The sequence below is a fragment of the Ochotona princeps genome, chromosome 16, assembly GCF_030435755.1.
Source record: "Ochotona princeps isolate mOchPri1 chromosome 16, mOchPri1.hap1, whole genome shotgun sequence".
Lineage (NCBI taxonomy): Eukaryota > Metazoa > Chordata > Mammalia > Lagomorpha > Ochotonidae > Ochotona > Ochotona princeps.
The window spans coordinates 10,891,767-10,910,966 of NC_080847.1; the positions used below are offsets into that span (position 1 = coordinate 10,891,767).

Genomic DNA, 19,200 nt, shown 5'->3' on the forward strand with positions numbered 1-19,200 from the left:
TCAAGTGATCCCTTAACCCACTGCTCAGTAATGTTCTCCCCAGCACTATTTTTTTTTTTTTGCAACACAGTTATTCTTTTTAATCCTTGATTCCCTCAAACACATTTAACAAGAGGTATTATATGCCAAAAATTACAGCTGATTAGAAGAGCGGTAAGGCTTAAATTCACACCATTCTGCCTCCCTGGAAAAAGAGACAATCAAAAGAGAAATAAGGATACAGGCAAAAATGAAATTTTACTAGCTATAATTATTAAAATTCTATAGGTCAAGAATCATCTAAAAATTAAAGAAAATTTAGGGATAGGATAATTATATGTGTCTGCATAAATACATACACTGTATTACGGTAGCCAGAGAGCCATACAATATAAGAAATGGGAGGAACTGTAAATGAGAAACCTTCAGGTCCACACACGGGGTTCATGCTAAAATTCATGTCCAGGAGCCCTGATTCCCAGGCAAATGCTGTCAGGGCAGGACAAAGGAATTAAGCTGTTCTCTTCAGCATTTCAAGTCTTCGGTGAAGATCTTCAAAGTCAACCTCTTCAGTATCACAGGGGTCCAAGGACAGGCTCGCTGGAGGTTTCCCACCAGGTAATTCCGGCAGCATAAACTTCTCGAAACCAATCTGGCCTCGTAATCCTGGCTTAGGAGAAGTTTGAGGTTTGCATCCTGGACCTATTAATTTCAGCAAACATAAATCAAAGTCATGAAAACTTTCCAAAGAAACCCCAGCCTGAAAGAAAGTAGACCACTTTCAGGTGTTTTGTTTTGTTTTGTTTTGTTTCATTTTCGGTTTTTGAGACTGCAACCCATGCCACGCCCAGAAGACTGCACATTGCTGCCATCACACAAGCGGTGGTGCTAGTTATTATTTGTTCGCAATCTTCAAGGGCAAATCTAGACTTTTTTAAAAGGCACAGTTTTTCAAAACTTGCATCAGGATGATGGAGTGTGGTGGTAGTTTTATAGCTTGTTTGGTTAAACTCATCTTTGCAATCTGGTGAAAACAGCAAAATAATTCCCTACAAATACAAATAAATTTTGCCTAACACTAAACTGTATTTTGGTGGACTCCAAACTAAGAAATCCTGGCCTGGGCCCTGTACTACGGCTCAGTGGCTAAATCCTCACCTTGCAACCGCAAGGATCCCATATGAATGCCACTGATCCATATAATGGCTGCTCATCTTCCATTCCCTATTATGGTCTGGGAAAGCAGTGGAAAATGGTCCAAAGCTTGGGACCTTGCACCCAAGTGGGAGACCAGGAAGAAACTGCTAGCTCCTGGCTTTGGATCGGTTCTGCTTCGACTGTTGCAGCCTCTTGGGGAGTGAACCAGTGGATGGAAGATCTTCCTCTCTGTCTCTCCTCCTCTCTGTAAATTTGCCTTATCAATAAAAATAAATAAATCTGCAAAACAAACAAACAAACAAAACAGATTCCCAGGCCTAATTCACATTAGAGACCTTAGCACAGGAACTTGGTCTATTTGCATTAAACCAGCTTCATAGTACTGAGGTTTTTAATTGGAGTAGCTTTATTTTCCTATCAACGTTGAATTTCCAAGTTTTGGAATCTCCTGAACATTATTAGTAAGCTCATCCCTGCTGAACTATATCATGAATTTCAAAATATTATCCACATGTGTATTAAAAAACTTCTAGCTACTGTAAAAGAACACACCATACCCCCTAGTAGATCAAATACACATCTATTATTCATTGAGTCATGGTCCTCTGTTCATTTCACAATCACATATACTAAAAATGGAGCAATACGTAGAAGATTATTATGGCCCCTGTGCAATGAGGCATGGTCTTACAACAATACAGATACCTTTAATGAACATGAAGCAACCCCCAAGTCCAGCAGCATCCTCTATACTTACGAGGAGGTAGTGAAGGGAGGAAATCATTCCTCTTGCACCCATTATTCTGCAAGCAAAAAAGATTCCTGACAGTAATTGGCCAAGTTCCCATTGCACATTTTTCACATAACAAGCCTCAAAGAAATATTTCTTAAAATTACCTGAAAATTAAGCTGGTTCTGTTACAGTCACGCTTCCTTCTTCTTGGGATAAACTTTATATGGTTTTTGAATTAGTCTTTTTCTTTTTTTAATATTTATTTATTGTTATTGGAAAGTCATATGTACAGAGAGGAGGAGAGACAGAAAGGAGGATCTTCTATCCGCTGATTCACTCCACAAGTGGCCACGTCAGCCAGAGCTGTGCCTATCTGAAGCCAGGAGCCAGGAGCCTCCTTCAGGTCTCCCACATGGGTGCTTGTGTCCCAAAGCTTTGGGCCATCCTCAACTGCTTTCCCAGGCCTCAAGCAGGGAGCTGGATGGGAAGCAGGGATGCCAGGATATGAACTGGTATGCATATGGGAGTGAACTAACATATGGGAGATAGATCTCTCTGTGTGTCTGCATTTCAAATAAACACACTTTTTAAAAAGATATATTTATCTGAAGGACAGAGTTATAGAGAGAGAGGGAGGGACAAGGAAAGGCTGATCTTCCATCCACTGATTCATTATCCAAATGGCTGTAAGAGCCAGGGTTGTACCAAGTCAAACCAAAGAACCAGGAACTTCATTCAGGTCCTCCATGTGGGTGAAGGAGCTGAGGTCGTTGGACTATCCAGTAATTCCCCAATTGCATTAACAGGGAGTTGGGTTGGAAGCAGAGCAGTGAGGACAGGAAACGGTGCTCAGATGGACACCAGTGATAGAGGAGGCAGTTTAAGATGATATGCCATACAAAAGCAGCTCCCTGCAGTGTGGTGACTGGCGGGGGTGCCCCAGCCAAGCCGGACACAATGCTGGGGACTCAGGCCAAAGTTCCAGTGCCTATTGGATGCTAGGCTTTGCCTGCTGGCCACCCAGTAGCAAGCTCTGGAGTTTTTAGGATATGTCATTGCTGCCTAGGGACACACATGAATAAGGCCAGTGTAAGTGTAGGTGAGAGATAAATTCTGGGTGATTCCCAGCAACAGGGTCCCAGAACTGTATGGCAACCGTGGGGTCTGAGACATGGTGGTTTAGAGGGGAGAGTCCATAAGTTCTATTTGGGTCAGATTGATTCACCAGCCCAAATGAGAATCCTAAGATGGGCTGTTATTATAGAGCATCACTGACTGCCACACATCTATCCACATGAAAGCTATGGATGGAGGCCTGTCTGGCAGGGCTAGGTACCAGTACTTGACTGGGTGGTGGAACAGTGGATAGGTCACACTTGGCAAGGTCAAGATACTAACCAGCACATGAGAGAACCAGGTCCAGGGGTGGATTCTCTGGGTGAAGTGTGGGCCCAACCTTGTGGAAATACAAGTCCCGCAGGTTAGCTCGCGAGCTGGGGTGGTGATGGGCTGAGCTAGGTGTGACCATGGAACCTGCCATCACTTACGGGTAAAGGAACAGACAACAGTCTGGGCAGGTCAAGGCAGCAGCACCTAAAAATGCATCCTAAAATAAGATGTGGGGTGGGCTGACCTGCAACTGGAAGGGGGCAGACCGGGTGGGGCTAAGCAAACCTCAACTCACAAGGAAGAACAGAAATCAGGATGGAGCACAGGTTATGCTGAACCAGGCTCTTACACCAACTGCTCTGCATAAGCCAGGGACACTAGGCCACAGCATCAAAGGCAAGGGCTGAAACAGGTGAGGAGCTAGGCCAACTGGGTCAGAGCAACCACTGGCATACGTATAATCTAGGGCTGGGAATAGGCTCAACTGCGGAGCTGTGAGAGTGCACCCTTGCTGGGTTGGGGTTCCCACGGGAGAGTGTGGGGGCCAGAGTGGGGGCTGCATTCTGGTCTGGATATGGCTGCAATCTCCCTTGGCACAAGTGTGGACTGGGGCTGGACGCACCTAACCAGGCTAGACGCCAGCACCATCTGGTGTTCTGGAGAACCTGGGTAGATGTAGGATGGACTAGGCTGGGTCTTTGCCCTTACTGAGCCATGTGTGAGTAGTGTCTGGGTATGGACAAGCCTTGGCTGGGCTGAAACATACAACAGTAAGAACTGGAATGGATTGAAGGCCAGTAAGGAGGGCTGGCCCATGGACCCACCAGTACCAGCAAGATCTGGCATAGGGAGAGGTTCTGATGGAGGAGCTTGGGAAACTCTTCTGTTGGGACACAGTCAACCTCCTCTGCTGCTTTCCCAGGCTTTAACCAGGGAGCTCAAGGGGAAGTGGAGCAGCCAGGACATGAACCAGGATCCTGGGTGCTTGAAGGGGAAGGGATAGCCAACTGAGCCACTGTACCAAGCTCCTTAAATAATTTCAAAAAGGAAATCAGAGGTAGTTTGTGTAGTTTCAGAAGGGTTTGGCCATATGATTTAGTAGAACAGAGCCTCCACCTTCTGCGCTGGCATCGCATATGGACACCAGTTCATGCCCTGAGTTCTCCATTTCTGATCCAGCTCCCTGCTATGGCTCAAGTCATTGGGCCCCTGAACCCATGTGGGAGACCTGGCTTCGGACTGGCTCAGCTATAGCCATTGTGGCCGTTTGGGGAATGAACCAGCAGATGAAAGACTTTCTCCCTCTATCTCACTTTCCCTGTAAAATCTTCCTTTCCAATAAAAATAAATAACTCTAAAAAAAAATCTTTAAAAAAAGAGCTTTAGGGTCAGAAAAAATAAGAGCATTTGTCTTTATGATGAGGAAATAATAATAGATTATTGTGCCTATTGTTCTTTAAAATTTTTTTAAAAGCTGTATTTTATTTTTATTTTATTTATTCCAAAGGCAGAGTAATAGAGAGAGGGAGAATCAGAGGTCTTTCTGTTGTTAATTCACTTCCAAAATGGCTGCAACAGCCAGGATTGGGCCAGGCTGCAGTCAGGAGGCAAGAGCTCCTGCACGAGGGTACAGGGCCCAAGATCTTGCGTCATCCTCACTGCTTTTCCAGGGAGCTGGATGGGAAGTGGGGCAGCCAGGACTAGAACCCAAACGTGATGCCAGTCCTACAAGCAGCAGCTTAACTGCTACACCACTGGTTCTAATCCCTGTGGCCCCGCTTCCCATCCAGCTCCCTGCTTGCGGCCTGGGAAAGCAGTTGAAGACAGCCCAAAGCCTTGGGGAGCTGCACCCACGGGGGAGATCTGGAAGAGGCTCTGGGCTCCTGGCTTCAAATCAGCACAGCTCCGGTCGTTGCGACCGCTTGGAGAGTGAATCAGCAGATGGAAGTTCCCCCTCCTCTGTATATCTGACGTTCCAATAAAAATAAATCTTAGAAAAATAAAAATTAAAAATATTTATATTCTGGCACTGCCTGTACTACCGATCTGGATTAGATTTTCCTATCCATACTTACCTGTCTTTCAGGAGAAAAAGATGGGAAATCAGCAGGTGGTCCAGGCAAGGGCCCTGGTGCAGACACTGGCGAGCCTTCAAGTGGATCATCAGCTCCTTCTGCAAACCCACGGCCTCCTCCCAGGACATGTTTCCCAGGGTCCTCAGTGCATCCAGTTCCAAGCAGGTCTGCTGGGGCTTCAGCCTGAGGCAAGGGATTAAGAATTGCCTTGACTTACCAGTTTTACCCGATGCTTACCATACACCAACCACTCTTAGGTGCGCTGGGGAGAAGTGATGGGCAAAGAGGCACGGGTTCCTGCCTCAGGAAGTTGATAATGTGTCATCAGTGATGATCAAAAGTGGACTTCTGGTTTTCTAGCACGAGGCCTCTGCCCTCGTATCTCTTTCAATGATTTTAAGTGGCCAGGAAGTCAGCTGCTGTGCTGTACCATTGCTTAAGAGCAATGCATAAATATACAGAGATACATCAACAAGAAAGCTGAGTAAAGTTTAGCAATGGAGAACTCTGTTGTACATTGCTCTTTTGATAAAATCTATTGATTACCTACTATGAGGGCACTTCAACAAGTTCCCTTACATGATATGTTTATGGAGTAGTTACTTAGCCTAGTGATATAGACACCAGTTAACACAGAAGAGGAGTTGAACACCCAGCTCTTGCTCCTGACTCTAGCTTCCTACTAACGTGGCACCTGGGAGGCAGTGGCGAGGGCTCAAAGGGGAGTCTTGCCTACCCTGTGGGAGACCCTGGTTGAATCGCCATCACTTAACTTCAGTCCCAGGCCACTCCCAGCCCAGTTCTGATAATGCAGGCATTTGGGAAATAAACCAACAAAGGGAAACTCTCTCTCTTCTGCCTCTCAAAGAAATAATCTTTTAAACGGATGAGTTTAATTTGGTGCAAATTTTTGAAATTCATACATATAAGTTTTCAAAGATCCAATATATTAGTGTTATAATTATGTTTATTTTGCTCTCAGTTCCATTATTCACGAGCATTTTTTTTAAAGATTTATTTATTTTTACTAAAAATCAGATATACAGAGAGGAGGAGAGATAGTGAGCGCAATGGCCAGGGCTGTGCCGATCCGGAGCCAGGAACTTCCTCCAAGTCTCCCACACGGGTGCAAGCCACAAGTAGGGAGCTGGATGGGAAGTGGAGCTGCTGGGATTAGAACTGGCGCCCATATGGGATCCTGGCTCATTCAAGGAGAGGACTTTAGCCACTAGGTCATGGCGCCGGGCCCATTCACAAGCATTTTTAAGAATCCCCAGATAAGGCCTGGCATGATGACTGAATTGATTAAATCTCCACCTGGCAATGCTGGCATCCTATACGGGTGCCAGTTCATTCCCAGGTGTTCCACTTCCCATTCAGCCTGTGGCCTAGGAAAGCAGTCAAGGACGGCCCAAAGTCTTGGGACCCTGCACTTGCATGAAGACCTGGAAGATGCTCCTAGCTCCTACCTTTGGATCAGCTCAGCTCTGGCTATTGTGGTCACTTGGGGAGTGAACCAGCAGATATAGATCTTTTTCTCTGTATATCTGACTTTCCAATAAAAACAAATAAATCTGTAAAAAAAAAAAAAAAAGGTGTAAGGGAAGGGGCTGGCGTTGTAACATGGCAAGTTAAGAAGCCACTTGGTACGCCAGCATCCCATATTGAAGTGTCAGTTCAAGCTCCAGTTATCCTGCTTCCAAGTATTTGAGCTAATGTACCTGTGATGCAGTAGACAATGGCCTAAGTACTTGGACTTCTGCCACCCCTGTGGGAAACCAGGAAGGAGTTCCAGACTCTGGACTTCGACCTGGCCCAGCCCTGGTGTTAGCAAGTATTTGAGATGTAGACCAATGAATGGAATATCTCTCTCTCCCTCTTCTCTCTGTGTCTTTCCCTTTTCCTCCCTCTCTATAATTTCTTAAAAATAACTATTCCTGGGCCCAGAGTAATGGCCTAGTGGTTGGGTCCTCGCCTTGCATGTGCCAGGATCCCATATGGGCACTAGTTTGTGTCTTGGCTGCTTCACTTCCCATCCAGCTATCTGCTTGTGGCCTGGGAAAGCAGTGAGGAAGGCCCAAAGCATTGGGACCCTGCAGCCATGTGGGAGACCTGGAAGTTCTTGGTTCCTGGCTTTGGATTGGCCCAGCTCTGGCTGTTGAGTCCACTTGGGGAAGGGAACCAGTATCTCCTTCGCGCCTGCCTTTCCTACAAAAATAAACAAAACAAAACAAAACAAAAAAGCTAAACCAATATTTAAAACTAAATAAATAAGTAATGATTGATTTCAGCCTCAAGATTCCTCATTATGCATATGCAAATATCCCAAAATTTGAAAACTATACATAAATCAGGAAGCAACACTTCTGGTCCCAATCATTATGGTTAGGGATCATCAACCTGTCGAAAATCTATGAGTGTGAATGAAGGTAATTGGAGAATACAGAAGACTACACAGGGCCAAGGACTGAACCCTCAGGTGGCATTTTATGCGTCTTTTATTTTTTCATGGCCTTAAATTTTTCGCAATGTGTCATTTTCTAAACATGGTATGCAACTCATTAGGAGAGAGATAGAAAAAAAAAAGAGTTGAAAATTTCCAATCCCTAAGACAACTTGCCTTCCCACGTGAAAGGCTTGCAGGAGACATCCCTCTTGCCCTTAGCCTGTGACAACCTCCTGGTGGTTTAATCCACTCCCACGATAATAATGATGATGATAAAAGAAAATGTTCATAACATTTTCCTTGTGCCTAACTCACACTTATGTTTCTTCTAGGCATTAGATCACTTAATGATCTCGGCAAGCATAGGAGAGAGGACTTGTCAGTATCCCGCTCTGACACTCCAGGTAGTGGCACCTTTGAGACCTGTGTGAAGCCTCTAGGTTAATAAATGGGGGAGCTGGGCCCAGCGGCGTGGCCTAGGGGCTAAAGTCCTCACCTTGAATACACCCCGGGATCCCATATGGGCGCCGGTTCTAATCCCGGCAGCTCCACTGCCCATCCAGCTCCCTGCTTGTGGCCTGGGAAAGCAGTTGAGGACGGCCCAATCCATTGGGACCCTGCACCCGCATGGGAGACCAGGAAGAGGTTCCAGGTTCCCGGCTTCGGATTGGATGCGGCTCACTTGGGGAGTGAATCATCGGATGGAAGATCTTCCTGTCTGATTCTCCTCCTCTCTGCATATCTGACTTTGTAATAAAATAAATAAATTAAAAAAAATGGGGAAGCTGAGTTCTGCCTAGGCTGGTTTCCCTGATGAGCTCTAAGGCCTAACCAAGACTAACATGTAGTCTTTGTGACCTGCACCTCACAGCCTTGAGTCTAGCATCTCTTTATCAAAATCCCCAGAGCAAAGGTGAGATCTTAAGAACTGAAAATGTTTTACACACCTGTGTACATCACATTTTAGGCAGTTTTATTTTGCTTTTCTACTCTATTGTCAACTTGGACCCATCTGTTAGGAAGAGTATATGGGCACAAAGTCCCAATTCACCTGCTTTACAACACTTGCAAAGTTTTTGTGGAAATCACGTCCCCTAAGCAGAAAAAAAAAATGTTTCCAGTGTATGATAAAATTGTCAACTGTGAGTTGGATCTGCCCTCCAGCAAGTACTCACCACAAAGACCGCCTTAGGTTTGAAGGGCACATTGTAGTTCCCCGCGATTTCTGTCAGGTACTCTTCCACCAGAACCTGGGGTAGGGTATTCAGATTTAACTTACACATCAGCTGCGAAACAAAGAATAAAGGATGGCAGAAGAAAACAAGAAACAAGTGTGAGTAGTCTTCCAACTCTGAATTATTACTCTTCTTTTTCCCTATTCTCTGTTCTCTACAACACTTACCCTTTTTTAAGATTTTTTTTTTTTTTTGGAAAATCAGATATACAGAGAGGAGGAAAACAGAGAGGAAGATCTTCCATCTGATGATTCACTCCCCAAGTGACCACAACAGCCAGAGTTATGCTGATCCGAAACCAGGAACCTGGAGCCTACTCCAGGTCTCCCACATGCGTGCAGGGTCCCAAAGCTTTGGGCCGTCCTCAGCTGCTTTCCCAGGCCACAAGCATGGAGCTGGATGGGAAGTGGACCTGCCAGGATTAGAACCAGCGCCCATATGGGATCCCAGTGCCCTCAAGGTGAGGACTTTAATCGCTAGGCCACAGCACTGGGCCCAAATCTGACTTTCCAATAAAAATAAATAAATCTTAAAAAAAAAAAAAAGAAGAATGAGAGAGTTACAGAGAAAAAAAGGAGGGAGGGAGGGAGAGAGAGAGCTTCCATTTGCTAATTCATTCCCCAGATGTCTACAATGGCCAGAGCTGGGCTAAGTTGGTCCAAACCTGGGAGATAAGAGCTTCTTCTGGATCTCCCACATGGTTGCAGGATCTCAAGGCCTTGGGCCATCCTTGACTGCTTTCCCAGGACATTAGCAAGAAGCTGGATGGAAAGTGGAGCAGCTGGAACTAGAACTGGTACCCATATGGGAGGTCAGTGTGACAGGCAGATAATTAGGCTAGTATACCACCATACTGCTCACAACATTTTGAAGTGTATAATTCATAACCAGTGCCATTCTTGTAACTGTATCATAACACCACTCTATCCTAGTTTAACAACTGCAAAACACATAGAAAACCAATATAAATGTATCTTGAATGAAGAATTCAGATTTAGGGCCCAGCGGCGTGGCCTAGCAGCTAAAGTCCTCGCCTTCCACGTGCTGGGATCCCATATGGACGCCGGTTCTAGTCCCGGCAGCTCCACTGCCCATCCAGCTCCCTGCTTGTGGCCTGGGAAAGCAGTCGAGGACGGCCCAATGCATTGGGACCCTGCACCCGCATGGGAGACCCAGAAGAGGTTCCTGGCTCCCAGCTTCGGATCGGCGCGCACCGGCCGTTGCGGCTCACTTGGGGAGTGAATCATCGAATGGAAGATCTTCCTCTCTTTCTCTCCTCCTCTCTGTATATCTGACTTTGTAATAAAATAAATAAATCTTTAAAAAAAAAGAAAAAAAACTAAGAAAAAGAATTCAGATTTTGTGATAGTATTGAATTATGTCAGGAGTGCTATTCAGAATATATGTTTTTAAAGATTTATTCGTTTGGGGCCCGGTGTGATAGTCAAGCAGCTAAAGTCCTCGCCTTGTATGCACTGAGATCCCATAATATGGGTGCCAGCTCTAATCCCAAAGGCCCTGCTTCCCATCCTAGGAAAGCTACTGAGGATGGCCCAAAGCCTTGTGACCTGTACCCACAAAATAGATCTTTTAAAAAGATTTATTTATTTTTATTGGAAAGGCAGACATACAGAGAGAAGGAGAGGTAGTGAGGAAAATCTTCTGTCTGCTGGTTCACTCTCCAAGTGGCCACAACAGTCAGAGCTGAGGAGCTGAGTTGATCCAAAGTCAGGAGCTAGGAGTTTTCTCTCTTTCCCCACATGTGTGCAGGGTCCCAAGACTTTGGGATCCTGGCTCATGCAAGATGAGGACTTCAGCCACTAGGCTACCATGCCAGGCCCCAAAATTTTTTTAAAAGATTTTTTTTTTGAAAAACAGATTTACAGAGAGAGAAAGAGATACAGAGAGAAAGGTCTTCCATCTACTGGTTCACTTCCTAAGTGGCCTCAATGGCTGCAGCTGAGCCTATCCAAAGCCAGGAGCCAGGAGTTTCTTCTGGGTCTCCCACATGGGTGCAGGCTCCCAAGGCTTTGGGCCATCCTCTATTACCTTCCCAGCCCACAAGCAGGGAGCTGGATGAGAAGTGGAGCAGCTGAGACACCCACTGGAGTATGCAAGGTGATAATTTAGCCACTGAGCCATTTTGCCAGCCCTTGATATTAAAAATATTTAGTGAACTGACACAAGGTGGAGACGCAGAGAAATAAGACTATCCAAGGCCTGAGACAAGTGCTGTGGGCAGATCTCTGAGTCCCATGGCATGTCAGTTCTCACTACATCTGAGCAATCCTAATGTGACAGATCACAAGCTGCACTGTCCACATGTTAGCTTCATTTGTATTACTAACCTTCCTTGGAAAGAAATCAGCTCAGTTTTCTGGCCTCCAACTTTTTCATTCCCTAGTCTGAGAACTTTAGGCATGTTGCATTGCTTCCAATGCAGACTTTATTTCTAACCCCACTTCTCAGTCTTCACAAAATTATTTACGTGTCCTAGAGTGCTCAGCTTTTCTCAGACTTGTAGGATCAGAAGACCGTGTGTCTCTATCATTGGCGTTACCTGAGCACTGACAGTTCCGATCTCATTGGTTCGACACAGCTGCCCGTAGTCTTGACTGTACTTTGCACACAGCTGATCAGAAACCTGCAGCAAACCACCCCCGAGACAGAGAAGCAAAAGTCATCAAGTTGTGTCACATTTGCATAAGAAAAATGGCTGAAAGAACAAAAACTAGCGTTTGCCACTTGACTGGAATTGAGTTCTTTTAGGGTCAAAACTTAAACAGCTATAAGTGCTTTACTTAGTCTTACAGTACAAGACATGGGAAACATAAGGCTTCTCATTCTATATACTTTGAAGTTGTGAAACTTCTCTCAAAGAAATCCAATTGTAAGTTTTGTTTCGTCTTACTTAAGGATGATTTCTTCTTGATTTAAAGATGAACAAAAGAAGCGCTTATTTGGTTTCCCTTTTAGAGAAGAAAGGATAGCTCAAGCAACCCACAATTCCAGTGAAGCAACCTTCCCCTCAGAGCGTTGACACTGGGGAAACTTGGGACTGGCTTTGTGTTGCAATTGATCAGCTCACTACTTGTGACACTCGCATCCCACATCACAGTTCTATCTATCCCACTTCCAATCCAGCTTCCTGCTGTGCTGATGAGATCAGCCATGGATGGCCCGAGTCCTTGGGTCCCTGCCACCCACGTGGGAAGCCAGGATGGACTTCCTGGCCTGTGGCTGAGGCCTGGTCCAGCCTTGCTTTTTGCAGCCAATGTGAGAAGCAAACCAGTGATTGGCATATATCTGCTTGTCACTGCACCTTCACAGAAACAAAAAACAAAAGCCCAAATAAAGAAAGCAAAAACTCAAAAACAGGGAGAATGAGAGACTGAGAGACAGATCTTCCACCTACAGCATCAGTTGAGCCAATCCCAAAGCCAGGAGCCAGGAGCTTCCTCCAGATCCCCACCCCCACATGGGTGCAGGGTCCCAAGGCTTTGGGTCATCCTCTTCTGCTCTCCCAGGCCACAAGCAGAGAGCTGGACAGGAAGTGAAGCAGCTAGGAAACAAACTGGTACCCAAATGGGATCCCAGCACTCACAAGGGGAGGATTAGCTAATTGAGCCATTGCAATGGGCCCCCAAACTTACTATTTTCAACTCAGGCACTTCTGACTGCAGTCGAGGAGTTGCCCAGATCAGTGAAGACACGGATTCAGCCAGACCAGGATCTAGTTGCCTGAGGAAAGCACAGAATTATGAGATAAAGGCTTCATGGTTTGTTTTTTCTTTTTCTTATTTCAAAGGCAGAACAGGGACAATGCTAAATGTTAAATAAAGGTTTTTACAAACTAAAATGGTTGGGGAAGGGCACAGGCAACCCCAGAACCTATGGAACTATACCATAAAACAAAATATAATACGTTAAAAAAACCTAAAATGGTGTGTTAACCTATATGTGAATATATATGTGGATACATATGTATGCATGTATACTAATTTATACATGTGTATGTATATAGATATTTATGTGTGATTGTATACACATAATTCGAAAGGAAAGACACCACTCTCCTTGTCTGCAGAGTAGGAGAGAATTTCATGGCTTTGCCCCTCAGCAAATACACCTGCTGGCAGGGGCAAAGGGTGTGATAGAGTTGCTGCAAGATCTCACATGTCCAATTTTTACAATCTGTCTGATAATATTTGACTTTTGCCTTGTTTTTACAACTTTCGAGGAAAAAAAATGCTTAGAAGCTGTCTTAGAGGGGAATGTTTGGAATCTGTTATGGAGACCATTTCTGTTCAAGTGCCCTCGGGGCCTTTAGGGACCATCAGGTGCTGGAGTCCACAGTTTTCAGGGTAGTGAGTCCCGGAAGGGTACAGTGGGAACCTAGAACAAGATCGAGATCTCTCCCAAGATACTCATGTGTAAAGGACACGGGAGGCCCCTTTTCAACAGGCAGGTCATTTGTGGAATCTGTGCACTGTAAGTAACCACACCACAAAAGCTTCAAAAAATAATAATATCTAATGCATTCATTTCATCCATTTGAAAGAGCGAGATCTACCTTCTTCTTCTTTCCCCACCCCAAATGCCAGCAACAGCTGGGGCAGAGCCAGGGATGTCACAGCAGGTGGCAGGGACCTACATCCTTGGACCATCATCTGCTGCATTCCAAACTGTGCATCAGCAGGAAGGTGGATTAGAGAGACATGTCAGGATGTGAACCCAAGTGCTCCAGTGGCAGGATGCAGGCATCCCAAACAGTGGCTTCAGCACTGAGCCAAAACCTGCTCCTAAAAGGCTTATTTCTTATCCCATTGCAGGTGCATGTGTTCAGAAAAGAAATGACTTTGAGTCTTACTTCCAGAGCCTTCAGACTAGTGTCAGTCACAGAGAGCTCTTTTCTGTTTGGGAATCTTGGAAGCTGCAAAGAGGAAATTACAGACTTCGAGAAAGTAGAAGAATTTCTTTTCAGAAGTTACAGAACACATTGGATCTAAAGAAGAAAAAAATCCCACCAGAGTGTGACTCTTGGAACCGAAGCAGACATCTAACCTAGTAGCTAAGATGCCTAGTAGGATGCCAGGACACTTCATCAGAGTGCTGGGTTCACCCCGTTTCCTACTAAAACAGACTCCGGGAGGCAGCATGATGGTTCATGCAACATGGAAGACCGTGGTTGGGCCCCAATCTCCAGTTCCACTTTCTGCCCAGTCATGGACATGCCCAGCAACTGAGGAAGGGGAGCCCAGTGCTTGGGAACTGTCTCTGCAATAAAATAAAGGCCCAGCTCAGTAGCCTAGTGGCTAAAGTCCTCGCCTTGCATGCGCCAGGATCCCATATGGGCACCAATTCTAATCCCAGCTGCTCCACTTCCCTTTCAACTCCCTACTTGTGGCCTGGCAAAGCAATAGAAGACAGTCCAAAACCTTGGGACCCTGTACCCATGTGGGAGACCTGGCTTTGGATAAGATCAGCTGTGGCCATTGGGGCCACTTAGGGAGTGACCCAGTGGATGGAGGATCTTCTCTGTCTCTTCTCTGTAAATCTGACTTCCCAATAAAAATAAATAAATAAATAAATAAAAAGCTCTTTAAAGTCAGTGATGGGCCTAGCGCCGTGGCCTAGCGGCTAAAGTCCTTGCCTTGAACGCACCAGGATCCCATATGTGCGCCGGTTCTAATCCTGGCAGCTCCATTTCCCATCCAGCTCCCTGCTTGTGGCTGGGAAAGCAGTCAAGGACGGCCCAATGCCTTGGGACCCTGAACCCGTGTGGGAGACCCGGGGGAGGTTCCTGGCTCCTGGCTTCGGATTAGCACAGCACCGGCCATTGCACTCACTTGGGGAGTGAATCATCAGACGGAAGATCTTTCTCTCTGTCTCTCTTCCTCTCTGTACATCTGACTTTGTAATAAAAAAATAAAAAAATAAATCTTCTAAAAAAATAAAGTCAGTGCAAAGTTTTTTAGTGGGTACCAACAAGTTAATGCACACTCCACCCTCAGTAGACAGGAAGATATAATTAAAACACTCACTTGGTGACATGGATTAAGCTAAACCGGGCCAGCAGCAGGTCGCAGTACAGCTCCAGGATCTCCATGGCCTCCACCAGGTAGTCCTCCCGGATGATGTGCTCCACGCGGATGCGGGCTCGCTCATCCTTCCCCGCAGCCAGGTAGTCCGCGATCTCCTTCCTTGCTTTCTGTGACTGCTCGGCTATAGCACAAAGCCCAAAGACAAACACGAGCGTCCCAAAGAGTTAAAGCAAGTTACACAATAGTGTGAAGCAATGTTTTTATTCAAACAAATATGCACACTTAAAATGTACACAATGCTATGTGTTTTGTGTTAGGTCAGTGGGTCTCAAAGTCCTGTCCCCAGAACAATAATGTTAACATCTCCCAGGACTTCGTTAAAAATACATCCCTTGGGGTTACACAGTGGTGTATCAGATTAACCTTCCGCCTGCAGCACTGGCACCCATGCAGGTGCCCATTCATGTCCTGGCTGCTCAGCTTCTGATTCAGTGTCCTACTAACGTCCTGAGAAAGCAGCAGAGACTGGCACCAGGGGTTTGGGTCCCTGCACCCATGTGGTAGATCTAGTTTTGACTCCTGGCTTCAAACCAGCCCAGGTGTGGCCATGGTAGCCGCTGAGGGTGTGAACCAGAAGATGGAAGCTCTTTCTGTAACTCTTTCTTAGGTAAAATTAATATATCTTTTTTTTTTTAAAGATTTTATTATTATTGGAAAGCCGGGTATACAGAGAGGAGGAGAGACAGAGAGGAAGATCTTCCATTTGATGTCTCACTCCCCAAGTGAGCCGCAATGGGCCAGTGTGCGCCAATCCGATGCAGGGAACCAGGAACCTCTTCCAGGTCTCCCACGCGGGTGCAGGGTCCCAAAGCCTTGCGCCGTCCTCAACTGCTTTCCCAGGCCACAAGCAGGGAGCTGGATGGGCAGTGGAGCTGCCTGGATTAGAACCGGCACCCATATGGGATCCCGGTGCATTCAAGGCGAGCACTTTAGCCACTAGGCCACCATGCCAGGCCCAATATATCTTTTTAAAAATGCACTTTCTTATCCCAGAAACACTGTATCTGAAGAACTCAGGAAGGGGAGCCCAGTAGTTGGTGTTGTAACAATCCCTCCCTGGGAATGCTGGCACCTGTTACAAGATTAAGAACCAATCTCAGGGCCCAATGTGGTAGCCTAATGGCTAAAGTTCTTGCCTTGCATGCACCGGGATCCCGTATGGGTGCCAGTTCATATCCCAGGTACCCCACTTCCCATCTGGCTCCCTGAATGTGGTCTGGGAAAGCAGTCAAGGATGGCCCAAAGCCTTGGCACCCTGCACCCGTGTGGGAGACCTGGAAGAAGTGGCTAAGCTCTAGCCATTACAGGCACTAGGAGAGTGTCTTTTCAATAAAAATAAACATTGTAGTACCACCTGCTTGAGTTATATTTCACAACTGAGAAAATTGAGACTGTGAGGAGTTAAATGGCTTGTCCTTGGTTGAATTGGTATTCAAAACCAAAACCTTAGATTATATATCTTATGCTTTTTATGTTATGCTTACAGAATAGGAAAGTCATCATGATTGAGAAGTTTTCCGTCTGCTGGTTTGCTCCCCAGATGTCCACGACAGATAGTTAAGAGACGAGACAAAAGCCAAGCCCAGAGCTTCCTCTGTGTTTCCTTGGCAAGAACCTGAGTACCTGAGTCATCATCTGCTGCCTCCAAGGATGAACTAGCAGGAAGTTGGATCAGAAACAGAAAAGCCCACACTTGCCCTGGTGCTGCAATGCAGACGCTGGTGTGCCCGTTGGCAACCTGATCAACATGCCAAACTCCACCCCAGAACTGCATTTTTGTGCAATACTTCATTTCAACTAAGCTTTTCTTTTTTTTTTTAATTTATTTTTTTATTATGTTGTTGACAATCTTTACATAGTTAATTACGGTAAAAAGGTTCAGGGGCTATAGGGAAGTGGGTAAGACTATTATGTCCATATTGTTTCCTTCTTGTATCTGAGGTGAAGGGGGATATTGAGGGAGAAGCCCCACCCAGTTTCCCACCCTTCCCAAGTCCCGGATGTGGGGCATGATCTGAGATCCTTGTTCAAGTGTTTTTAATAGTTCACCAGTTATGAATCGCTGCCATTTTCGCCACTCCCAGCTTGGTGAGGTCGTTGAAGAATCCACTGATTGATAGAGTCTTCATTTGCCCAGTATTTCGCTGCCAACATATAGCTGAGGTGGTGGATTGACTTGTTCTTTCTTCTGTCTTTTCTTGGCTAGGGTTCTGAGTCCAGCATTTCGATTGGGGAGATCCCCAAAGCAACTCTGAGGTGTTCCCAGACCAGATTTTTGTATGTTCTAGCAATCACAGGGCCCGGCACAGTCCATCAGCCCAATCAGCTGATGGTTGCAATTGCTGGATTGGTTCTGTTTTCAACCCCAACTTCCAGTGGAACCAATGGGTGTTGCAGTCCAGCCTGGTTCTGCCCAGCACGTACTTGGCCCTCACATCAACCGGTGGGAGCTACAGCCTCATCAGAGCGACCCACAATAACCCCCACCAGGCCTGCCCCCACCCTGGTTTGCCAGTATATGTAGCAGACTAGTCCAGTCTGTCCCACACCCCATTTGGCTCTCTTACTTATCAGTGGGTATTAAAGCTTAGTTCCATCTAACCAGCTCAACTATCCAGCCCTCACAGATGTTGTTGAGTGCCTCTCTGTCTAGCCACCCCAGCCCCCATCCTAGTTTTCATGCCCTCCCGTGGGAGTAGTAACCCAAGAGGGGTGAACCCACTATTTCCCTCCCGGGTCTCTCTCAATCCTGGTTTATGCACTCTTTGGGTGGTTCTGTGGTTTGGCTTGACAGAATTAGCCCCTAGTGCCAGCTTCTGCCATCTGATGCTGTGGCTAAGCCCAAACAACCCTCACCCACTCTAATTTATGCTTGCACCAGTAGGAATAATCAGCCCTCAACTGAGCTTTTCTTACACTCAGAGATCATCAGTCCTTCAGTTCATTAACAGATTAACAGCTCATATGAACCACTGCCGTGAGGAAAGGGCAAAGGTGACAGAAAATCAGTTAGGCTTAAAGAAAGAAAACAACCCTTGTCAGTAGAACTCCCCGGTTCACGGCCGTCAACACTGCCTGAGCTGTCGAGGGTTACAAGGAACAGCATTTTTTTGTGTCTGGAAAAAAGGTGACTAAACTCCTCCAGAAGAAGTTTCCCCATCGGCTCCAACTTAATAGCTACGTTTATAAAGAATGACTAGAATAAATCTCTTGGGGGAAGACAGAAGTCCAGGAATCTGGACATAGTTTTACATGTTAAACCTTTCAAGAATTAAAAAAAAAAAAACTCTAAGATTTCTGTTTTTAGATAACTGTATATTCCCGTGTAATCTACAAATCTAGACATCAGACTGAGAGATGCTTAGTACCTCTACACGGCTTTTGCCAAAGGCAACGTCTTATGAAAGTGTTGGCATGGTATCACAACCGGGATGTTGACACTGATGCAGGCAAGATACAGAAGTCTTTCCAAAGCTCTGAAATGGTTCTATCACCATGAATATCATGACCACATTCCTACAACTCAGAAACATTTCTTTACATCCTCAGATTGCTGAGACAGCCCAAAAGAGACTCAGCATTGGTACCCTGATTGCTGCCTGCAGTATTTACTCACTTTTCTTTTTCTCCAAGAGTTTCAGGCGGTTGATAACCAGTTGCAAGTTAACCCGAAGGCGATCAGCTTTGAAGGCAGAACCGAACATTACAGCAGCTCACAAATCGCCTTGAGCAACCAGCTGCCCAAAGAAGGAGAAAAGAGGCTAAAAAAAAAAATAAAATAAAATAAAAAAAGAAAGAGAAAAGAGGCTTCAGTTCCTCCACACTCACTTTATCAATTCAACAAGTCCAATGTCAGGGTGGACATCTGGCCAGCAGTTAAGGATGGTGTGGTGGCATAGTGTGCTGATCTACTTGCAAACGCTGGCATCCCACATAGGTGCTGGTTCATGTCCTGGCTGGTTCACTTCCTGACTGAGCTCCCTGCTTGTGGCCTTGAAAGGCAGAAGAGGATGGCACAAGTCCTTGGGACTCTGCATCCTTTTGAGAAACCCAGAAGTTTTTGGCTCCTGACTTTGGATCA

General features: G+C 45.8%; 1 protein-coding gene across 1 annotated transcript; it reads right to left on the reverse strand.

Moving 5' to 3' along the window:
• Positions 1–490: 490 nt before the first annotated feature.
• LOC101518865 (IST1 homolog) lies at positions 491–18,849 on the reverse strand. The gene is made up of 8 exons (XM_058674830.1): positions 18,736–18,849; positions 15,060–15,240; positions 12,669–12,756; positions 11,576–11,659; positions 8,956–9,066; positions 5,335–5,517; positions 1,895–1,940; positions 491–681 (listed from the first exon to the last, which is right to left on the reverse strand). The coding sequence occupies exons 1-8, from the start codon at positions 18,821–18,823 to the stop codon at positions 491–493; spliced, it is 972 nt and encodes a 323-aa protein (XP_058530813.1). The 5' UTR covers positions 18,824–18,849.
• Between the last annotated feature and the right edge of the window lie 351 nt (positions 18,850–19,200).